This window comes from Frankliniella occidentalis, unplaced genomic scaffold (assembly GCF_000697945.3).
Source record: "Frankliniella occidentalis isolate FOCC.00 unplaced genomic scaffold, Focc_3.1 Scaffold136, whole genome shotgun sequence".
Classification (NCBI taxonomy): domain Eukaryota; kingdom Metazoa; phylum Arthropoda; class Insecta; order Thysanoptera; family Thripidae; genus Frankliniella; species Frankliniella occidentalis.
This window is the reverse complement of record NW_026267263.1, coordinates 328,124-352,529: the sequence shown is the minus strand read 5'-3', so window position 1 is coordinate 352,529 and position 24,406 is coordinate 328,124. Positions and strand designations below refer to the sequence as shown.

General features: G+C 48.3%; 1 protein-coding gene and 1 long non-coding RNA gene across 2 annotated transcripts in view; one reads left to right on the top strand and one right to left on the bottom strand.

Moving 5' to 3' along the window:
• Positions 1-24,406, top strand: part of LOC113213639 (discoidin domain-containing receptor 2-like) — a 61,406-nt gene that overhangs the window by 33,223 nt on the left and 3,777 nt on the right. The window contains exons 2-7 of the mRNA XM_052270748.1: positions 1,819-2,026; positions 6,630-7,232; positions 7,317-7,483; positions 20,502-20,627; positions 20,763-20,872; positions 23,216-23,494. Coding sequence (XP_052126708.1) covers positions 1,819-2,026; positions 6,630-7,232; positions 7,317-7,483; positions 20,502-20,627; positions 20,763-20,872; positions 23,216-23,494 — 1,493 coding nt within the window. The remainder of the gene's footprint in view (positions 1-1,818; positions 2,027-6,629; positions 7,233-7,316; positions 7,484-20,501; positions 20,628-20,762; positions 20,873-23,215; positions 23,495-24,406) is intronic.
• Positions 9,068-9,599, bottom strand: LOC127750125 (uncharacterized). Its single transcript, XR_008011524.1, has 2 exons — positions 9,405-9,599; positions 9,068-9,330 (listed from the first exon to the last, which is right to left on the bottom strand). It is a non-coding gene; the product is annotated as an uncharacterized LOC127750125 (long non-coding RNA).

The following is a 24,406-nucleotide window of genomic DNA, read 5'->3' as shown; positions in this document are numbered from 1 at the left end:
CCCACTTCAGTTCAGTAGTGCCAATGAAATTTGTGCATCTACCCCCACTTACCCCCAAACCCCCTTTTTAACTTTATTTTACTGTTTTAACGGGATGTTTCCATGAGTTTCTTGTCTCATCGTCATTTGCTCGCTTGCATATGATCAGGGCTGGACAACATGCTTTTGCGCATCCAACATCACCCTCAACGTACCCCCTCCCCCTTTAAAAATACCCCCACAATGTCCGAATCCCCGCCAGAAAAGCTAGAGACACGCGGTTTTCTCCTATGCCTGAGCACACACAGTGAATATATCGGTACAGGTGTTCCATAGGACCCACTTAACACACATTGGGTGGGGGGCAAATGCATTTCAACCCCCATCCCCCCCAACACCCCTCCATTAAGACGAATTTTGCATCGCGCGTCGCTTTTATACACTTCGTGCTAGAGACTCGACTTCGACCTCATTTTGTGCGTAACCCCCAACTTCAATTCCGTAGCGTCGGTTTAACTCGTGCATCTACCCCCACTTATACCCCCTGACCCCCCATTTTATATTTCTCTTTGACACTTTGAGCGGAGTGATTCTTTAGGTTGCTGTCCCATTGTAATGTGCTCGCTTTTACATGAGGTAGCTAGAAGAGCAGACCCTTAGGTTTTCAATGTCGGCCCCATCATACCCCCTACCCCCTTTACAGGTACTCTCACTAACGTACAGACGCCACTGTACAAGCTCTTTTAAGGCGGGGATTCGGACATTGTGGGGGTATTTTTAAAGGGGGTAGGGGGTACGTTGAGGGTGATGTTGGATGCGCAAAAGCATGTTGTCCAGCCCTGATCATATGCAAGCGGGCAAATGACGATGAGACAAGAAACTCATGGAAACATCCCGTTAAAACAGTAAAATAAAGATAAAAAGGGGGTTCGGGGGTAAGTGGGGGTAGATGCACGAATTTCATTGGCACTACTGAACTGAAGTGGGGGGTTACGCACAAATTGGTGTCGAAATGGAGTCTCTAGCACAAGGCGTACGTGAGTGACGTGCAATGCAAAATTTGAGATTTTGGAGGGGGGTTTGGGGGGGATGGGGGTCGAAATCGTTTTGCCTCCTCCTCGATATAGGTTCAGTAGGGTCTAAAGCACAACTGTGCAAAATTTCAAATCTCTAACTCAAAATGCAAAGTTGAGGCCAAAATTTCCCCACAGCGTCCCGACTAGTGTGCGCTGGCCTGATGTTGTTGTCCATCTCTCTCTCACTTGTTTCCCTCTCCCGAGCGTGCATCGTCTCTCACTCTCTCTCTGGCGCGCGCGAGTGGCCAACGCGAGCCTTTGTGACGCGACCTACCCCAAATGACGCTGCTGTGTTGAAAAACAATTACCGCGACGAGGGTGGGCAGCGCATAGCTGGGCGCAGCTCGCCAGACCGTCTGCTATACACCTGATCGTGCGTCACAGTTGGGAAAAATAATTCCCGATTGTGTTTCAAATGTTACTCTGCTAAACTGATTTTTTTTTTGCTGCCGTTAGACTGTTGTTAACTTTGTTATTTCGGCCGCAAAATGTTTAGTCCTTATAACTTAAGTCTATAGGGTGTTGGTGTGAAACCAGGCAACCACACATTTGTTCCTGGAGCAAGCAATTTAGCCTGACCAAAACGTTTGGTCTCTGTGGACTAAATGTTTAGTACCCTAGTAAATGTTTCTCTCATAGCTTCATGTTTCGCCATAATATGCAGTACTGAGTGTCGAGCATTTGGGCCCCTGCTGGAGGTGACTGCCCGCCCGCCCACCCGCTCACGGATTATATTATAATGTGCTTGTTTGTCTGTGTGCAGGTGTTCTCCGAGGCGCAGGTGTTCTTCAGCGTGGGCGGGCGCCACTTCAACGGCCAGCCCATCACGTACACGACCATGGAGGACCGCATCTTCGAGAGCTCGCGCAACGTGTCCATCAAGCTGCACCACCGGGTGGGCCGCTTCGTCAAGCTGCGGCTCCACTTTGCCGCCAAGTGGATGCTCATCTCGGAGATTTCGTTCGACTCATGTGAGTATTATTTAAATAAAATTACAAGCTAAAAAAAATGTGAGATAAGAAAGTAGAAGTGGGGTAGTCAAGTTCTTGTGGGAAAATTCTTAAAGATCAAAAAATAAAAACATGTTTTTGTCACTATAGATTTTCTAGAAAATACATAGAAATTGCCAGAAAATTTTCCTGGCGATTGTTTCACTATAATGGGCAAGATATTTTCTGTCACGAAAAACTCTCAAAAATGTGTGGCTTGTTTCCATTGTCACCACCTCGAAGTAGATGCGGGCGCCTCTTGACTGCGGCTGATTCGATTACCTTTTGCCTGGTGGGCTGGAAGCGGCGGGGGCGGTGGGGGCGGCAGCGGGGGCGGCGGGGACGGTGCCGCGTCGCGCGTGCGGCCCTGTAGTGCTGCGGAGGTGGCGGCCGTTGTTGTGTCGGCGGCAGTAGTAGTCGCGGTAAACCGTGTGCTCTGGCGCCAGAGAGGTTGCATTTAAATGAGCAATTAGCAATTCATTGGGGAAACATTTGCAGTTGTACGACGACTACCACTACTACTAATACTGCCGCCGCCACTGTGCTTGCTTGCCCTAATTATCTTGGAATCGGGGCGACGCCGCGCCGAAGCCCCCCCCCCCCTCCCCCTCTTTTCTCTGTAACTAGCCGCGTGTTCGAAAAAGTTTGGCCAAATTTGAATATCAAACAAGCAGTGGGCTGCAGACTTGGTGGTCTGCTTGCTCAGTCTTTTTCACTCGCGCGTATTTTTTTTAGCGGTAGAACGCGTTTACTGCTGTTGTTGAACACAAAACAACACGGTTGCGCGCGCGCGTCAGTTTTTGTTTTTATTCTTTGACTTTCTTTCGGTGTTCCTCTTCTTTTTCCTCCCCCTTTCTTTTACCTCACCGTGTTGTGCGCGCAATTGGGTGTTACTGTTGGACCGCTGCATAATCTGGGCTTCTCCGTCTGGACTTGTTATTTATTAACGGGGAAGGGAAGGTGTGAAGAAGGAACAACCCACCGGGATGGGGTGAAGGGGAGTGCCGAGAAATTAAAAAGAAAGAGATCGGGCCGACGCCTTTGTCTGTGTGCATACTGTTTTCCCGCTTTTTAAATTGAATCTTTTTTTTTTCTTTTTCGTGCGGGAGTGTATAAATCGTTTTGGAGGTGGGGGGTCGCCGGGGTCGTGGTGCGGTGGCCGCTTGGTAGCGTTATGTGTTGTGGGTGGTGGGATTAAGGCCAGTGCAGGTGCCGTGCTCGATAGTGGGGGACGAGCCCTGCTCGGGGGCGGCGGCAGGGAAGGGGAGAGTTAAAGTGTTTGGCTAGGGGCCAGCCGGGGACGGGCCGGGGGCGGCCGGGGCCACCCCCACAGTGGCAACTAGTTATTATGAATAGAGTTGTAAATGCGGACGGCCTGCAGCGGTGCGTGTGGCACGGTTGCACCGCAGAGAGAGAGAGAGAGAGAGAGAGAGAGAGAGAGAGAGAGAGAGGGAGAGAGAGTGAAAAGTGTGTGTGGATGGGCGAGAGAGGAAGGTTTGATCGCGGCCTCATATTTCTCGCGCCGTTTCCACCTATATCGCTCTCTGTCGCACTCACTGCTTCGCCGCTATGATGGCCTGTCGCATAGCGGTCGCCCTCGGGGGACCGATGAGGCGTCGGCCTGGGTGCCCTCCGCTCCGCCTCCACCACGTAAATCTGAGGTTGATTCGGGGCAAAAAGTGTACATCGTGGTGCTGCGTCGTGCGCGACCCGACTCAACGCGGATGCTGGCTGGCCGCTCGCCGCTGGCGAGCGCACGGCGTCGAGGTGCTGTTATTTGTGCTGTTTATTGTGAAGCGCGCAGCTGTTGGGGGGCGCCAAACTCGGTACTTACAGGCCGTGGGTCGTTTGGACAGGTGTTGCTTTCCGGTCGAGTTGCGAGATCCTCGCCCGGGCCGCACCACGCAGTCCCGCGCACCCCGCCAAAGATTGCCGCTGCCGCAGCAGCAGCAGGTCCAGGGGCCTAAGTCGCCGACAAGCCGCTTACCGCTAAGGCCAGAGCCAGTCTCGGGCCCAAGCTGCTGCTCCGGGCCGCCAGGGGGGTCAGCGCAGCCTGTGGGGGCCGCCCCTCTTGGAAGTGGGCCGGTGTGTGTGTGCGTTTGTGAACCTGGCCGAAATAAGGTTCTGGCGGGTTTGGCACCCGTCCGCGGGGGAAGTGCCAAAGGGTCGGTGGGTGCGGTGCCAGCGCGGCCGGGGCTGACTAGGCTGCACCCGCCGCCCGCCCCTGCCGACCGAAAGTTTCAATTTGTCATATCGGCCATGGGGTCGGTCGGTCGGGGCCAGGCTGGTTAGGCCGTCGTGGCTGCCCTTGGCACGCGCACCGCGCGCCCAGCAGGGGGTGAACTGAAAGACGAGGTGCAGGAGCAGGAGGGTGACGATGACGTCGGCCAAGAGGGAGGCAGTCGGACAGAGGCTGCAGCGGAGCAGTTGGTGTGTTCTTTTTGCTCCAGCAGCTCCCTTTCATCTCTCCCTCCTTCTCCTCCTTCGTCCTCTCCAAGCTGCTTACCACCGCCACTACTTTTTGCGCTGCGAGGGGCGCCACTAATAGTGCAGCTCCCTGATAAAAGCCGCCGCCGCCGCCGCCTGCCGAGGAGGTGGAGCAGGGCAGGCTAAGAAGACTTACGGATCGCCACGCGCCGACACGCGTCGGCCAAGCCGAGAGAGGGAGAGAGTTTGGAAGCGAGCGAGGGAGTTCGGGAGCGCTGCAAAGGCGTGTACGACGCACTGGACGCGGTGTACGGTGTAGGTCCGCTAATGGTCCGGGCACGGGATCAGAAGGTTGAATCCAACTAATATGGAGGAGCCTGACTCGGAATCGCGCCCCGCGTTTAGTCCATACGCCATTAATGTGTGTATACGAGGAGGTCGATGAATATAAGTTGTTGCTCTGAGCAGATTTCTCCGTTGCGCGTCGAAGTCGCGCGAAATTGGCACAATCCCCCCGGAGGGAGAGGGGGGGGGGCGCATCCTCTATTCCGAGTTATAGTTATTGTTGTTTTTGTCCTGCCTTTCTTTTCTTTCATCCCTACGATGAGGAGCAGACCGTCTCCAACTTAGCCATCTCATCTTGCTGCTGGCTGAGACTTTTCGTATGTCGACATCCGGCCGAGCGTTCTGTTTTCTCGTTTCCCCTCTCCCCCCGCCCCCCTCTTTCCCTCTAACGCTGCCGCTCCACAAACTCCATCATTTCATTCATCTTCAATCTCTGCGCGAACCGCCCCACGATGAGTATCCCCTCATCCCCCACCCTACTGTTCTCTCTCTCTCTCTCTCTCTCTCTCTCTCTCTCTCTCTCTCCCGTCCCTCTCCTCTCCCTCGGTGGCGACTGGCTGCGGCGCGAGTCGTCACATAACGAAGTTTGTTTTACGTGCCCTGGCAGGCGGGCACGGCAGAGGCAGGCAGGCAGGCCCCCGGCCGGGGCCCTTGTGAAGGCGGCTAATCTTATTTGACATTGTAATGCCGCGCCTTGCTGGAGACGGGCGGGGCGGGGCTGACAGTTGTTCTGGTAGTTGTAATAAGGGGGGGTTCCCCTAACGAGGTTGCGCAAATATTCGTACAGCTTATTAAAGGTGGGGCGGCGCCCCTTGTTAGAGAGGTCAGTGTCTCCTGCCCCTGCTCTCTACTACCTTTGGGCGTATCCGCTGGGAGAGAGAGAGACGGAAATAGGAGTTGGAGAAGCTGGTGCAGCAGTCTCGCGCGGTGCCTGCCCCCCGCCCGCCCGGTCGGTGTGAGCCGCCCGGACGCCGCCCGGTGCGCCAGATACCCGCCCGTCGCGCACCGGCGCGCAACGGGACTGCCTACCCTGCAGGCGCTCCGCACCGCTGCTGCCGCCGCCCGGCCTGAGCCTGAGACTGTGGTGTGGCAGCGGTAGCTAGCTAGCTATAGCTAGCCTGGTAGCCAGCGGTAAAGCATGTTTCTGCTCCAGATACGCCGGTTAAGCGGCGGGCGGGCCCGGGCGGGGGCGAATCGGGTTTGCGGTGGCGCGCTAACTGGCATGTGCCTAACGCGATTACCGGTCGCTCTCCTCCCTTCCCCTCCTCTCCGCTCTCCTCCCCTCTGCTCTCCCGCCCTCCCCGGATGGAGCCCGCCGCCGCCGCCGCGCCGGGGGGCTGCGGGTCCTGTCATCCGGTCTGCGGGAGCAAGGGGCGCGGGGAGAGCTCTCCGCCTCCCCCGAGCAGGCCGTCATGGAGGCCTACACCCCTGCTGCAGGCCGTTGTATGCGAGATCAGCACTGGTTCTGCCGCTACCACTACTAGTCGGCGGTTTCCGGTGGGGGGTGGTGGGCGCGAGCTGGTGTGTGCACAGAACCGCAGAGCAGTCCATCTGATATGCGCGCGCGAGGGGTGCCGCCCGCTGCGCGAGCCGTGTAACATGTTTATCCGAGGAGTTCTTCACTCTAAAAAAAGAAATGTACACCCGCCAAAACAAATAGGAAAAAATCGAAAAAATTGTATTCAAGTTAAATCCAGAATTTCCTTAATCTTATTTTTTCCCTAAGAACAGAAAAATCTGTGTACGCTTGGACCTCGTGCTATTTACTGTCGCTGTTGTCCGTCTGACCTTGGCGTTATTGTTTCTGTTGCAGCGGTGGCGCACGGCAACTTCACGCCCGAGCCGGCCGAGACGGGCGACAGCACGGACCAGCAGCGGGACGTTTACGTCGAGAAAGATGCCAAGGACCGGCCGCACACCAAGACGCCCGTGGCCTCGGCCGAGGACGAGGACTCGACGTACATGGCCGTCATCATGGGCGTGCTCATCGCCGTCATCCTGCTGCTGGCGGCCGTCATCTTCGTGATCGTGTCGCGGCACCGCAAGCGCAAGTGCTTCGCCTCGCCGCTCAACTCCAAGAGCGCCCTGCCGACGTCGCACGCCGCGCTCTCCGCCTCGGAGAAGGCCGTCGGTGCCGGCGCCGGCGGCTCGTCGACGGGCTGCGGGACGCTGAGCGGCGCCTACGGCGTGCGCGAGGTCGGCGCCGGCGGCCTCGTCGACGGCTACGGCCACGTGCACGGCGCGCCGCCGCCGCCCGGCGGCCTCGGCGGCGACATGGACCACCTGCTCGAGGGCAAGCTCGACGACTACCAGGAGCCGTACCAGGCGCTCAAGTACGCACCGTACTACTCGTACAGCACCGTGGTGATGGAGCTGGGCGACCAGCTCACCAGCAAGTCGGCCTCCACCCCGTCCGGTGAGTACGCGCCCCGCGCGGCCGCCGCTGCTGCCCCGCCTGGTCGGCCTGGTCTCACCCCCGGCCTCCTCTGCCTCCCTGCAGACACCACGTACGACTACGCCGTGCCCGAGTCGGGCGGCGGCATCCCGCTGCTCAGCCCCGAGGCCGCGCTGCCGCTGCCGTCGTCGCGGGCCTCGGACAAGGGCAGTCTCTTCTCCAAGAGCTCGTCCTGCAACGGGTCGCGGTCGGACGACGCCAAGAGCAGAACGGTGAGTACCTCCTATGCGAGTGTGTGAGAGATTTTGTGTATGAGAAGTTTCCTGCATGTTATGCGCGGGGCATTAAACATTTAGTCTCCAGACCGTAAGTTTTTGGACGCACTAAACTTGTCTCTAAATGTTTTGTTCTCAAGGAACAAAAAGTTTTTAAGCGGCCGGGGCTGCTGAAAAGCAAAAACGCGTTAAACACAACCTTTGGCGGAAATATTTTTGCCAGTGTGCGCGGCGCGAGGTGGGCGCGTTCTTATTCGGCTCGGCTCGTGCGCCCTTCCACACTTTGGAGCGGGCAAGGGGGGTGGGTGGTGGTGGAGATGTGATGCATGGTGCGATGGTGATTGTGGGGACCAATAAATTAATTAGTAGGTTAACGAGCTGGCGAAGGGTAAAAGGAGAAACGGGGAGAGAGGGGGAGGATGGAGAGGGGGGTAGCACTGCGGCGCGCCCTCTGCCGTACAGAGGAGGCCTGTGCCGGCAGCGCCTTGCGATATGAAGGTGGAGCAGGGGGCGGGGTAAAGGTAGGTGGAGGGGAAATGGAAGGTATGGTCGGGAAAAGGAGTTGGTTGCGGGGAAAAAATAAGGTTGGGGTGGTTGGTGAGGGAGGGGGGGGGGGTAAGAAAATTCCATACCATCACCGCGTAACTGATTCCGTACACGGAAGCCTTGGCCGCGAGTTTAGCCGCACGCCGCTGCTATGGGGTTGGGTGGGCGGGGCAGCCAGCCCCGGTGGCACATTATTTCTATTTACCCATTTTTTTGGTTCGCCCCCTCTCTCTCTCCCTTTCGTTCTCTCTCTCTCTAGCTCTGTCTCTCTCGTATCGTTATTGCCGATGGATGATCTGAGCGCTAACCAAGAAGAATATACCCACCATAGCACGGGAGGGGAAGGGGTGGGGGGAGGGTGCGCTGCGATTGAAATAAATGTGGCGCCGCACGTGCGAGGGGCCGTCTCTAAGCAAGCTGCTGCTGCTGCATAGCGGTGTGTGTGTGATTGAGTGATGGTCCCTCTCGGCCGGCACTCTCTCTGCTCGGTGGTGTGTCCGCGAGGTGCGGCCGGGCGGAGAGAGAGAGAGAGAGGAGCAGGGGGGGGATAGGCGGGGAGCGGGGGCGTGATTGCAAGGGGCGGGGCGGGGCGTAGTGGGCTGGCGACACGCGGTCGGTAATGGAGGAGAACGAGGGAAAAGGAAGGCAAGCAGCGCAGCCACCCCTAAGGCCTCGCCCCGCCACGCTCCGCCGACACCATAGCGCAGCAGCAGCGCCTGGCCCATAACCATCTATAGAACTAGCTCTTGGCTAGGCCAATATGGTCTCGTAGAAGTGAAAAAGAAAAAGAAAAAAAATAGGAAAGAAATTTGGTGTTAAAATGTAGAAGTTGTGACAGTTTTATAAATCACTTGTTCAATAAAAACGAAATTCATGTAAAACTAAAAAATATTATTTCAGAAAGCTTAAAAGAATACTGATAAAGAAATAACTGTGCAAGAGCACACTTTATTTTCTTGTTCCCCCCAATTCTTGACTATTTCAGCTTCAAAATATGGTAATTATTAATATGGATAATAATAAACGTACAACATGCAGGATCTAAATTGTTTTATTTTATTTAGATATTAGACATAAATAACAAATTGTCAATTCGAACAATACGTTCAAACAAAAAACGTACAAACAAAAAATTAAACTGAGGCATAGAGCCAACTCTAAATTACTTCATTAGAGCACAAACAAAAAAAAAAAAAAAAAAGGAAATCAAAAGAGAGTGACAAACTAAGAAGATCGCTGCCGCTTCATTGGGGAAGGCGAACCAGCAAAGCCAACGGTCCCACAATTAGCACAAGTCACTGTAAAAGAAAACAAACGTTAATGAAATACTCATTGATAATAAAAATGGACTGTTAAAATGAAGTATACTTACAAGGCTTGCCATCGGACGTAGATTTCTGTACTACATGAACAGAATCTAAACATAAAGAAACATAATTAGTTGCAAATAAAGCATTTCGGTAAAGCTAAAATGCTGAAGAATGCAGAAAACAAGAAAACAGAAATCACCATGCTTTCACATGCTTACTTCTGTTTTCTTGTTCTATGCATTATTCTACATTTCAGCCATTTCAGCTTTACTGGAAAACTAAATTGAACACCACACAAATGTTTGAGAAAACATTAAATCGCAAGCACAATGTCTTTGAGTTGTAGTGCAAACAAATAGACAAACAGAAAAACAATCCAGTCCATACCATTCCATTCCATTTCCTGTCGTGTCTTTGTCAAAATCGAAAAAACACAAGAAAGGGGAAAGGAACCGCACTGATAAGAATTCTACCAAAATATTAGCCATCAAACACTTACAATCATATTTAGGAAGATTGGAGGAAGCTCCAACAATGTCACACACTACTTGATCATATGTTACTCCACCATACGATACAAGATACAATTCAATTCCAGCCTTCAAATCAGCGTTCATTTGGGTAAATCTGGCTGAATCGAGTCTGCCCAACTTGCCAGACACATAAATCATCAAATTTGAATTCTCATTGTATTTGACAATGATTCGATTTGCCATCTCCTCTGAATTGTTCTTCTTGACCCGCTCTCCATGAACAATACTAAATTTCACATTCACAGGCAGTTGCCACGCTCTAGAGAACACGGAGTTTAAGTGGGTTGTTCCAGCTAATTCAGCAAGTGACTCTAGGAAAGACATCTGCAGCAGTACAATGACGAAATTACTACACGTGCAATGAAAGGTTAGCTCATGTCAAGACTTAACAACCACGAAATAAAAATGAACCAAATGTTGGAGACAAACCCACATGTCAAATGTACAATCCAACCGTCAAAATCAGCACGTGGTGCGTGTGCGTATCACACAATGGAAAATCGGAAAATGACACCTTACCGTGACAGTCCAGGCAGAAAAGTGACAGCTATTAGTGATCGCGACGCGAAAGAAACCTGTTGCACGATCGTCATTTGTTGAGTGTGTTCCAGGATTCCGAAACGCTTCCATACAAGTGATAATTTCACCAATTATATTATTACAACCTACACAGTTTAACAAATATTTTATCAAAAACACATTGACGGGAAATTTGTATTAAATATATATTTTTTAAACTGTGTAAGTTGTATTTATTTGTTAGTTAATGTTGTATTACCTAGGTGGAAGCATTTCAGACTTTTAGAACGTACTCAACAAGTGACTATGAAGAAGCAGAAGTCTTTGCGTTCACAAAACAAAAACAAATATCTGTCACTTTTGTGTCTGAAGTCTGTTTGCTATATGTATATATGTATGTATATGAATTGTTGATGTATATATTACCCTGTCACAAGCAGCAACAAAAAGAACATCAACTTCAACTCACCCACCTAACGTGTTTCTAACAATTTAAGAAACTTTTCGAATTCATTCCTCCTTTTCATATCAACAAAGTTTTTTAAATTTGAAATGCGGGTGAATTGAAAAGGTTCCAATGCAAGTCCTGCTAAAGTTTTCACACGAGACATCCCTACGTATGCATTACCCAATTGGAACTCTTTCTCTTCTATATCAACAGCTGCCTATTTAATAACATTTGATTAAGTTACATGTACTGTCAAGAAAACCGTTCATACCATTTGCTATTCATTTAAAAACATGTTAATGTTATAATACCTTTTCTAATGTTACACCTTGAGATTTAGCTATAGTTATAGCATAAGCCACTGATAGGGGAAACTGTTGCCTGGTATATGAATAACCATTAGTGCTCCAAGACGCTGTAACAGATGGGATTGGCACCAAGTTTAATGGACCAACTCCAGGGCCAGTACGATTTGGAAACTTTCACATAACCATTTCTGGAAAATTTTCTGGAGGACATTCATCAGGTTTGTATACAATGTCAACAACTTCTCCAACTGCTCCATTGACAAGTCCTTTTTCAGTCCAAAAATTTCTTTTGAGCATAATAATGCAACTTCTTGACAAATAAATAATCTTTTCCAGGCCTTCTGCTGTGTCCACTGATGCTTTAGAAGCTGCACTACTATTGTGTTTTGCACAAATTTTAGCAATAGGTTTCTCATTACCTTCTTGGTCTTTTGCCAATTTTAAAACATTTGAGTTAAAATATGACACCATTTTTCTTGTTGAGTATAGGTGCATAGCATTTTCAAAATCCTTCATGTCACCAATATTAGTAAAGAACCGCTGAGATAAAATGCCATAATCATCTATTGTGCTTTCACCAACACTTAACCGGTCCAAAATACCAAGAAAAATGTTGTCATTCTGACGAAAACACTTTTTTAAGATAAAACATTTTTCAAATTCTTGAATTAAAAGCTTTCCCTTGTGACCCATACCAAAAGGGGCTGGGCAACGGTAAAACGGGTCATCACCAATAGGAGCAAGTTGACGAATGTCACCCATTAAATAAATAAACAATCCACCAAAGGGTTCAGCATTACCCTTGGCCTGACAACACCTTTCATGAATCATATGCAGTAAAGAACAACCAATCATTGAATATTCGTCAATGATTACAAATTTCACATTCTTCATCTTATCAGATAGTCTCTTAGCTGCTTCACCATTCAAATCAGCAAATTGTTGTTTACGAACAGGAATATGAAGTCCAGAGTGAACAGTTTCACCCTTTATGTTCAAAGCAGCTACACCTGTAGGACCTAATAGCATTATTGAATCAAATCCAAGTTCAGTTTTGATTTTATATGTCATATACTTAATAATCAATGATTTTCCTGTTCCTGTAACAAACAACACAGTTACAATACCTACAACACCAAGTAATAATAACAACCAATTTAATACAATATGAACTCAATACCTGCTTTTCCTTGAATTATTGTTTTAAAGGGTACAGAACAATTGTTCAGTTGATTTGATTTTATTGATTCTATCTGTTGGTTCACTTGTGCAATAACATTTAACTGTTCACTGCTCAATTGATATTCATTAATATCAAAATACTCTATATTGGCATTTTCATTGTTGTATGTGCGTTTTGCAACTTGAATAAAATTTTGTAACTCATTTATTGATGCCATGTTTTCATACTTTTTAATGGCACAAGACCAATCAAATTGTAAATCAATTGGTCTTAATCCTAATTCAATATCAGGTACACTTTGATTAGGTGCCAACAAAGATGCAATCATAGCTTCATCTAGATTATGATCTTCATCACCAACATCTTCTTTTTCAAAATCATTTTCATTTTGTAATTGCTCCATAGAACTAACATTCAAATTCAACTGGTGTTGATGTGAAACATTTTTAGAAGTGCACAGATTGGACCAAGAAGAACCTTCAGGCAAAATTAAACATTCACCATCCCATGGAATGTGTAAATGTGCAAGTTGTTTATAATACTTTTCATATTCTTCATTATTTGAGCCTAATTTGAGTTTAGAAAAACTTCTTACAATGTTTTTTTTTCCTAATCTTCTTGGACCAAGTACATAAATTATAATTTTGACAAACTTGAAATAAAGACACATCTTTTAAATGACTCGGTCTTTTTCTATATTTTTCAATAGAAGACAATCCAATTTTCTCATTTTTGTTATTTTGAACTAAAGTCCACTCTTCATTTGAAAAATTAATACAAATAAAAGATCTTGCACCTGTGTAATACATGAACCTACCAGATAAAAGATGGCACACTTCTTGTGCAGAATAGTCACGATCAGAACAGGTTCTTATGTACAACCTTCTTAAAGGTTTAAGTACTTCATCATCATCACCACAAGTGGAAAGTATGTTGCCTATTAACTCATTTAATGCAACAGATTTTGTTTCACATTTAGAAATGTACTTGGCAAGATATTGTAATAATGCAGCTTTAGATAATACAGGAGAAATGTCCATTTTAGCTCTCCACGTACGTAAAATAAAAGGATTGAACTTGTTGAGATACATATCGTTCCGAGCAGGAAAAAAATTCAAATGACCAGCATCATCTACTCTTATAACACCTTTCTCTTCTATATTAAATGGATAGTGAAAGCGACATTGTTTCTTCTTAGTTTTTTTGTTCATTCGCTGACAATAGTCAGGTGAACATTTATGCCTCTGGACTTTCACTAGCAAATGAGCTAAATCATCATCAGGATTTAGATTGTTGGAGCAATATGTTGTTCTACATGGGTGCTCAGTCGAAGCATTAAAATTTGGATCGGGGTTGACTGCAGTAATAAAAGAACTAAAATAATCTGCAACTTCTTGTAACTGTTCACTGTCAGTGGGATCAATATTTGACACATCTACAGCTCCCTCCGACCAAAATATTCCATGCATATGAGGACTACCCCTGTAGAAACAAACATACATTATAACAAAATTATACCTATCAATTCAAACATTATTTTAGAAAATAACTCAAAAACCATACCTGTGCTGGTATTCAATACGGTACCACATGTCTTTTATTTTGAACTTAGGCTTCAACACCTGTCAATCACAAGTACAAAAAACATCACACATCACAATATAGTTTCAAAATTACCTAAATTATAATTCAAAAAATTTAATTAAAAAAATACTACACACCTTGTCAATATATATATCCAATTTTTCATGAAAAAATGCATCGACTGCAAGAGGATTGTTCTGAATAAGTTCACGTCTTTGTTTTTCAGTCAAATTGGTTACATCATCTTGGCCAGTCAGAATTCTGAAAAGTTCTGGCCAGTGATGATCAGCGCAACTCAAAGTTAGAAAAAACGTTGGTAAGCCTAAATTTTCCACCATGTCAGTTAGTTCAGCTGATCTAGCTGCCCAAAAAGGCTTACTACCTCTTATGTTGGAATTTTGGTACATAATCTTCTTCATTATATTTGGATTAGTCTTCATTAAATCTTTCAAATCAGCCACAGTAATATTTTCAAATTCTGTATTATTTTTAATGAAAATTGAACCATTGGTACAAGCAGTCCAACGCATGTATGAATTCAAGGCAAAAAACCTAAATGTTGTATGACGAGCAAACCGCTCATCATGGTAAAAAAGTAAATGTTTAAAATAATCTGCAGCATCTACTTTCTTCTCTCTTGCATCTCGCAAGTCAGCTGAACCATAACAAAATAATGTAGGAAAAGCACACGCTATGTACCCAGGTGTTTTAAACTCATCAATTGGATTTGGATTCATGGCTGGCCAATCTAATACATTATTCATAACAAGGTCATCAACTTTCTCTTTATGAATAAAAGGTACCCCTGAATGTTGAATGTCATCACCATCAGGATCCAAAACTGAATTACAATCTTCTGAACCAGAATTACTCTCAGTTTCTTCATTGATGTCATTCAGTTCACAATCACTGCTTTTAACTTCACAATCAATATCAGCATTAAAATTGGACACATTTTGAAAAACATTCCCATCATCAGGCAATAAATCAATATTTTCTTGATTGATAGAAATATCAGCATAATATTTGTTATTTCTTTTGAGCCACATTAAAGCATCATACACCTTTTTGGCTCGTACCTAATAAAAAAACAAAAACATAACTAATACGATAAAACTAAAACAAATTTGTGGTTCGTTTCCTTCTTTGGCCACAACAGACAAATAACAACTAATCATTTGCATAACCCACTAAATAGCTTTTTAAAATCAAGATATAATGTGACAAATTACTTTCAATATAACTGCATTATCAGACTTACCTTGAAATATTTTGGCTCAGTTACACCATTTTCAAATTTAACATTAATTAAAGTAGCTAAATGGTCAATACGATGAGGTAAACTTTTGGCAAATTCAGAAACATCCTGAGAAAAGTTTATAACGTTCCCTGAATAACCATATTGCAATCCTTTTAACTTAAACACAGATATTACTGGATGAACCCTTGCTATTAATCTCTCTTCAACAAAAGATAAATCCTGTAACTCTACAGGCACATTTCCAGGATCCATATTATTTGCTTCTTGAAATAAATTACATTTTGTTCGATGAATACATTTTTTCACAGTGGTCAAATGTTTTTCTTTACATTCCACACAAGTAAACCATTGAATGAAATCAACTGATTGCTGAAATTCAACTGCCAAATTGAAATCTTCAACCTCTAATAATGGGTTTGCAAATTCTGAAAATTACAATATAGTTACATAAAACAATTATGTTGATTGATGCAAACAAATACTTTCAATAATTTGCAAGCCAGTATTCCTACCTGTTGTTGTCAACAAGGGATCCAAGAAATTTTTAAGATCATGATCAGGTAATGAAACACAATCAAAAGCCATTGGTATTGCACCAGTATGCAGTCTATTTCTTCTTAAATTTGTGAAACAAGTGCCATCAAAATGACCACCACACATAAAAAATTTTGTGCATAACGAGTACGGACTATATTTTAATAATTCCACATTACCAGACCTTTGCACCCACAGTCCAAATCTAAAACCATGAAAAAAATGAATTTTAAAAAAATCAAAGAATGAACACTAAAACAATAACTTTTATAAAAAGATTAAGAACTTTACCTAACAACATCCTCCTTCTTCAAACAATCACCTTTCTTTAATTTTGGAAAAGCAAACAAAGACTGATTGTCCGGATCATGTTGACAATTAACTACACAACACACTCGCCCTTTTGCTGTTTTTTTGGGCACTTTAACTATACTCTCACCAGACTGTACATCAACACATTTTTGATTTTCATTACAGCTGATCAGCTCATTAACTACTTCAACATTATTCATTTCATCACAAATAATTTCTTTTTCATTATTATCAGTACTACATGGTAGTTCATCTTTCCAATCAATTAGTTCAACATCTGAATATCCAGTCAAATCACAAACAGCTTTAACCTGAATAAGTGACAAAAATCTTATAAACAGATTTTACTCATACTTGTAAAGATATAATAAACCAAGTATTCACCTACCTGGTCAATACAATTAACTGTGTCAGATTGAAACAAATCATGAACAGTCATACGATCACATACTGTTTCACAAAACCGAACCTTATCTGAAGAACAAACACATCGCATTATTGCAATATTTTCAATTAAAAAAACATCTCATATTAATCAAATGAATAACTCTTACTGACCTGCAAATAACTGTAATCTCAAAAACAAAAAATCAACAGAATCTTCAGGTAAAGAATTACACTGAAACACAGTTGGCACTGCATTTTCAAGCAATGTTAAAACTTCCAAATCAGAGAATTGACTATTATCAAAATGACCAGAACAAAGAAAATGAGTTTTATGCAAATTTTCAGGCCTTTGATGAAGAAGAGAGAAATTGCCAGATAACATCACCCAAATTTTTAGCCTGAATAAAATAAATTAAATATGTATTAAACAAACATAATACTACTTCAAGAATAATGCCACTAACTTACTGCTGAATTTTAAGAGCATCAAATACTTTCTCTCTCACACCACTCTTATAGATACAAGGGAAATAAAACAATACCGAACAATCTTTAGATGAACAATTCACAGCACAGCATTTTGCATTGATCTTGCGTCTCTTCAATAGATTAGTTACAATATTTGTTACATTGGTTTCAGAGTCCTCAAACAATGGCCTAGCACAATCAACCTGTAAATTTAAGAAAATAACAAAAACAAGAAAGTATTAATCTGCTGCTGAAACCAATAGGTACAAGTAAAAGGAAAATAATACATAATATAAAACGTTTGACAAACCTCAAACAAGTCTTTTCTAACATGAACAGCTCTCTCAGAAAACATAATAGTTTCATACATAGATAATAAAGATGCAGAAGATACACTGACAGAACTATCATCACACTCAGGTTTACAATCTGCTTCACTTTGCTGAACAATAACTTTGAGTGTACTACCAGCAACATTATCAGCATTGCAATCAACCTTTCAATAAACAAATAGGCACAATTAAAATAATGCAATGATTTCTTTCAACACAAAATGTAATTCACAATAACTCAACCATCACGACCACAGTACTTGTACTTACAATATTAATGACATCTTTAATTTGGCCACCAGTACATACTTGCTTCACAAAATTACCAGAACCACCTTCAACAGGATACTGATTTTCCATTGTATGACACTCAAAGATTACAAATAACAAAGCAGATATAAATGAACTTATAACCGCCAAACCCTTCACCACATGGCAGAGGGAAGGGAAGACAATCAAAATTCAAACGCTACGCGGCCACTCTACGCCACTACACAGCAAACATAACACTACCAACCACACACAAAAAAAAAATGCTTAAAAACTTTTCTTTTTATTTCAAAACGACACCTCAACTACAAAACGTTATGCTCAGCGAATTTAAACTTATTAAATTCATCTTCACCACACATTTTCAAACTTTCCTTAGTCTTTTCAAAAATTACTTTCTCACAAAATAAAATGGTTGTGTTGTAGTGGCAGCCCAAAGAAACGGTGTGATCGTCCGGTGGGATTGAGCGAGCGTCATGGTCTCGTATAGTTCAGTTTATGTTAGTATAGTTCAGTTCAGTTCAAGACTCGACCAATAAGAGTCCCGGGGCCCCCGGCTCAGCCCGGGCCGAGCAAAGAGCCCAAAGCAAAGCCACGCTGCTGCTGCCGCTGCCGCCGCCGTCTTCCTGCTGCCGCTCCCCGGGTTCTCACAATGTCGCGAAAAAAGAAATTCCCGCAGATAATGGTGCCGGTGACTGCCAGAGGCGCAGGTCGGTGGTGGCGGCGGCGCTAAAGATGGTGTGTAATAATGGGGGTGATGGTAGGAGGAGGCGAGTGACTGATTCGAATCAAAAGGGCGAGGGGAGGGAGGAAGAGAAAAGTGAGACCCGTCCGTGTGCGCCGATGCACTTTTTTTTTTGCGTCGAGATTAAAGTGGGCGCGAAGTCGGGCGGGCTAGAAGGTGGCGTGGGAGGGAGAGAGAGAGAGCGACAGTCTCCGAGGTGCGCTTACTTCCGCCAAGAGGCACCTCTTTCTTGTCAGGCCTCTTCGGCGCGGCGGCGGCGGTGTCGGGCGGCTCCGTGCTAAGTGACAGCCGGTTTGTCCTCGAACGCGTTCGTCTGTCTTTTTGGGCGGCGGCGCTCAGCGGGTCCTCCTCCTCCTGCTCCTCGGCGGGCTCCTCCTGCAGCGGGGGAGGAGGGCCCCGGTGGGACCTGCTCGTCGCGCCCCGGGACGCCCACCACGCCCCGCCCCGCCCCACCACGCCGCAATCAATTCAAATGTGCCGCTGCGCCACGCCGGGCCGTCCTCCTAATGATGACGTATCGCTATCAGGGGCCCCGCCCCGCCGTACCCCGCCGCACCCCGCCCCGAACCAGACTGCGTGGAGGAGGAAGGCTTTATGAAAATTCGGCCTCGTCGCCAAGAAGTGTGTCCCTTTTCCCTTCCCATTTCGGGGCTCAAAATTTAATTTACGCGCCGAGGACAAAAGCCGGTTTGCGCGCGGCCAGGCCCAGCCCGGCCCGGCCTCGCCGTCCCGCCGCCGCCACGCCACAAGTTAGCGCGTCTGACAAGAACGCATTAATTTAAGAGGATCGTATCGCCCAGGCTTGATGCGGCGCTGCGCCGAGCTGCGCCGGGCGCGGGAGCAGGAGGGTGGGCTGGCGGACGGGGCCGTCGGGCGGGACTGCCTGCACCAAGGCGCATCTCACAGCTACCAGAAATAGGGCCAGTTGCCATGTTGCACATAGGTTTTGATCGGTTTGCTTCGCAATTCATCGTGCCAGGTACTGCGCCTTTTTCGTGTTCGATTTTGTTCGAGCATTTTCGCCAGTTTCGTTAGGTGACCCACACGTCATATATTATTTGGGTCGTCGTCGTCTTGGCGCAGAAATGCCAGATGGTGATGGAATCCCGGACATTACGACGATCAGGAGCCAAATGAGGGGGTGGGGAGGAGGGCGAAGGTGCCGTGGAGGAGGGGGGGGGTGGGGGGGGGGCGAGGTTGCGAGGTGAGCCTGCTGCTGGGGCAGGGACCCACCCGGCCGGCAGGAGTAGGGCTTCTCTCTCTCTCTCACTCTCATCCCCTCTCCCTCTCTCGCTCGCCCCGCTCTGCTACGCTCCTCGACCCTTCCCTGACGAGCCATACGGGCCTTTAATTAAAAATTCCGGGCGGCCGGGAGAACAAAGCGTAGTGCCTGCCGCACAACACACAATGGTCTGCTGGCTGTGTGCATATTTCCGTCCATTTTCATCTCCCCCGCCAAATGAATAAACAGTGGAACTTTTGCACACAAAGCAGCGTAGCGCGCGGGGCGCGGGGCGAGGCGTTCCCCTTTTGCGCGGGTGCCCCCCCCTACTTCTCTCGCTCTCTGGTTTCCGATATCTGCTGCTGCGCGTCGACCTCCAAATTCCCACAACACCTGCTTTGCTCCGCGCTCAGCCACAAACGCTAATAAAAAGGGCTGGCTGCCGAACCGTTTTTTTGGGGGGCATAGATTCGGTTATTACATTTTTCAAGTCTTAACTCAATAATCGCAACTGTTAGAAGCCCCGCGCTAGCCCTCAAAGAAGTTGTCACTGTCACGCCGGGGGGGAGATGTGGGAGGAGGGGGCGCCCCGTGGTTATGCAGCCAAACTGCGCTGTGCGGCGGGCGGGTCGGCCTACCCTCGCGGCGCGCACCGGTGCAGGTTCGGAGATAGGGGCCGATAAACGCAACGAGTGCCTCCCGAGTAGGGAATAGAAATAGAAACCCAAAATTTTTCCGGAAAAAAATTGAAACTGTTCCAGAAAAAAAATTGGAAAAAGTTTGAGATGATTCGAGAAAAAATAAATTTTGAAATGGGAGAGTTGAAAACAAATTTCAAACCGTTGTTTGATAGGTAAATTTCCTACTTGTGCGTTTTCACGGGAATGGGGCCAAACTGTCTGAACCAATGAGTTTTAGGCGTTTTAGGGGTTTGTCATATTCGAATTGCGATTGAGATGTAGAAATTTCGGTAGAAATACCGGAAAGTAGTAACATCTTTAAACATTTAGATGCGCACCCGGTCTGACTCTGCCCGCCTGTTGTCTGTTGCAGTCACCTGCCCACCACCAACAGGACGTCCTGCGGTCCCTGAAGCGCCGCCTGCAGACTGCCGTGCCCGAGTTCCCCAGGCACAGGCTCAGGATGCTGGCCAGGCTCGGGGAGGGGGCGTTCGGCACGGTGAGTTGATGCACATTTTAAATGAAAAATTTCTTGCCCAAAGTCGGTCTGCTTCCTCACTTTTCGGTCAGTGTTCCGCCTATCACCGTGTTCCTTTTCCTGTACTCATTGTTTTGCCCTTCCCGCCCTATCCAGTTGTACGTCGCCGAGGCCGACGGCATCCCCGAGTACGGGACAACCACGTCTCTTGGCAAGCGGCTGGTCGCTGTCAAGTTCCTGAATCAGGGCGCCGGCGAGAAGGAAAAGTAAGTATAGCACCTCCTCAAGCACATGTTTTGCCATTGGATCAGAGATGGTCGGAGGCTCAAACAGAAGCCACGACGTATACGTAAGCCTGTTTCAGGTAGTTATCGATCCAGCATTCTCCCCCCCCCCCCCTCTAGGTTGCATGAAAATCACCGACTGGAGGGCGTAAATCTGTGAGGTCACGCCTTGCAGAGCCCCCACTCTTCTCTCCTGGGAGAGGAGGGCAGCAGCAGGATCCTCTATTGCCCCCCGGGTGTTTGCAGATAAAACTTCCAAGAAGATGCTGTCCCTTCCTTTGCTCCTTTCATAGTTTTCTCTCCTTATTAGATTGTTTTTGTTCGGTTTTCCTCTTTTGCCCTACCCGCCGTTGCTGTTTTTCCCTCCCTGAGGTTTTTTTTCCCGTTGGTCCTCTCTGGATGGACAAAAGCAGAGAGGGCTACTTTCTTTCAACCAAACACTGCAGGGGGTCGTGTCGTCGTCGGGAGATTCTCTCTCTCTCTCTCTCTCTCACTCTCTCCCTCCGACCGTTGTGTTATTTTTCCTTGTCTTTGACGGCCCTGTTGAATCACTTTAATTTATTTTCGCGGTTGGTTCTTTCATCGTCCTCCCCCCTATTCACTCGGCCCTCACCCGACGACAACATTTCTCACACCTCGGGACCGGCCGGCGACAAAGGGACTAACGGGATTAGCGCCGGGGATCCGGAGGACCGGGCGGGACAGCGACGACGGAGGGGGATTGACGTGTCAGCGCGATATTTTTGTGCTGATCCCTCCCGAGTGCCCCGCCGGCCCCTCACGCGACGCCGCCCTCTCTTCCTGCTGCTCGGCGCTCTGCTTTTTTTCCGGCAAGGAGGACGACGACGACGCCGACGCTGAGAGTGGCGGTCACCGGTCAGTGTCATGTCCGAGGCGGGGCGAGGCGGGGCGGGCGACGTCAGCAAATAAAGGTCAACATTAATTGGGGCTGGAAGGGCAGCGGAGCGGACCGCCCCCCGGGCTGCTCTGGGCTGGACCAACCGGCGGCTCCCCGTCACTTCTTGTTACACTTTTTCCACACCTCAGGAGCCTTATGGTCCCCCCTTTCCCCCTCTCCCCCCTACTCGCTGTCCTCTTCGTCCCTTCCGTTGCCTTCTGCTGCGGGGCCCCTTTACAGCCAGCCACCCTGCTGGCTGTCCCCGACGGGAGTAAATTTCGCAGCTACTATCGGGGGAGAATTGATCATTATGTCCAGGGAGGAAGAAGCAGGGAATCAAAGAACAGGATGCTGAGACTTCCCCCACCACTCACCCCCTCCCCTCGCCCTCGGTGTGAGGGAGAGAGTACCCTCTTATCCTTCCGCCGGGGGGTACTTCTTGGCGGGGTCCACCGCGACCACCTGTTCCTGTCGGGCCAGAACTGGGGCGCTAATAGAGAGAAAAGAGAGGGGGAGGGAGGGGTCTCCGGCCGCGCGCGGATCGGCGTGGCGAATGCCTTATACCGTGCAAATATTTGCACGACCCATTCCTTTTTCGTGAATTACCCCCCCCCCCCCCAAGCTCGTCGTGCGACGTTCTCTATCTCTCTCTCTCGCCCCTCTGCTTCTCTTCATTTAGGAGGAAACGCCCGCGCGCGCTTCGCGGGCAAGGCGGGAGGATGGGCGGGGAAGGGGGGGGCGTCCCTCGGGCCCAGCCCGACGGTCCGTTCGTCGCCTCTGCGAAATTACAAAGATCAATAGTAGCTCCGGAGCTTGCCGGCTGACTCGACTTTGCCCGCCTGGCCCACTGGGAGAGAAAGGGGGGTTGGGGGGGGGGGGGCTCTTTCCCCTTTACTGCCCCGGAGCTGCCTCCATCAGCGTATTTCTCACCGTGATTGTTGTTATCCGACTCGGCCTCCACCACCACCGTAGTCGTAAACCCTTCCCCGGGAAAATGCGCCCACTGTTTGATGCAATGCACTATTGTTCAATTTATCGAAAGGAAAACGAAGAGTGGAAAATGTGGGAATGGCATAAAATGCCAATCGCAATAATTAAGACCTGAAAAAGATACCCACTCGCATTATCCCCCCCTTTCTCTAAAATTAAAGCGTACACAGATCTATCTGTATTTTCTCGATTTCTCTTTATTCACCCCATTTTATATTTAACTATAATTTTTCTTGTTAATTTCCTGATTTTTCATAAATTCTCAGTTGTTTTGGTATTATTGAATTTTCATTTATTTTTCTGATTTGTTTGGAGATTGCATATTCATTGATTGTTTTTTAAATGGAGCACCCCTCTACTCAACTACTGCGCGCTCTTTCCGATCCTGCAATAACTTGGAACTCTTTCGCTAACTCGCCTGCTTTTTGTCTGCGCAGGGCCGACTTCCACAAGGACGTGCGGCTGCTCTCGGCCCTGGAGGACCCGCGGCTGGCGCGCGTGCTCGGCATGTGCTCGCGCGGCGAGCCGCTGTGCGTGGCGCTCGAGTACCTGCCGCACGGCGACCTGCACCGCTTCCTGCGCGAGCGCGCCCCCCTGGACCAGCTCGACGAGCACGCCGTCGACTTCAACACGCTCCTCTACATGGCGTCGCAGATCGCGTCCGGCATGCGCTACCTGGAGACGCTCAACTTCGTCCACCGCGACCTGGCGGCGAGGTGAGTTATTTTTCTTTCGGTCCGTTCCTTTCCCTCTCTCTCTCTCCCCCGCGGAGCTCGGCGGTGCCCTTCTTCCCTCCCGTCACGTCCATCTCTGGGGACGACGCGGTCGGGTCAGGCCGCGCTCAGACTGCTGACTGAGGACGGGGGGGAGGCCCCCCGTCTCCGCCAGTCATTGACGGGGACGTGGTGCGGGAGTCCACTCTCCTGGCCGACCAGGCCACTGTCCACCACACCGGAGGGGGAAAAAAGAAGATTGGGGTTGACTTTTCCTTTTTGACCGTTCCACTGTTTCGGTGTCATCCTTAAAACTTGTACTCCTACCGTGATCCCGAGCACAGGCAGGATTACAGTGTTCCTGCAGAGCCACACTGCGGCGGCGAGCTGGGGGTGGTACTACTGCCACCGCCCCCGCCCGCCCCTCCTAGTTAGACCTCAGCTGCCGCGCCGCCACCGCGGAGCGAAATGTTTTCGATTTCATCGGGACTACTACATAGAGCGATGAATTGAAATTCCTCCGCCCCTCGGGTCCCCACTACGCCCCGCCCCGCCACGCTCGCTTTGTCCGCGCGGCCCCCGCACCAACCAGGTTATGAGAAATCGCGCCCCGCCGCTGATGATGTATCGGCTTTGCGCTGCTTTCATGTGATCTCGCCTTTGGCTCCGTCGTGCCGCCCCCGCCGAGGCCGACGGGGAAAATATTATTATTTTCCCTCTCCTGCTGCTGCAATTATTGAAATTAATAAGTCGAGGGCGAGCAGCAGCAGGTCGTGCGGCTCGGACCCGGGGACGGCAGCGGCGCGGGTGAGGGGAGGGGAGGAAGGGCTCTGTTTCTGACAGGTAATCACATACAAACTCCCCTCGCGTCCCGCGCGTTCTTTTTACGGTCTCTTGGTCACGGGGGCGGTTTGG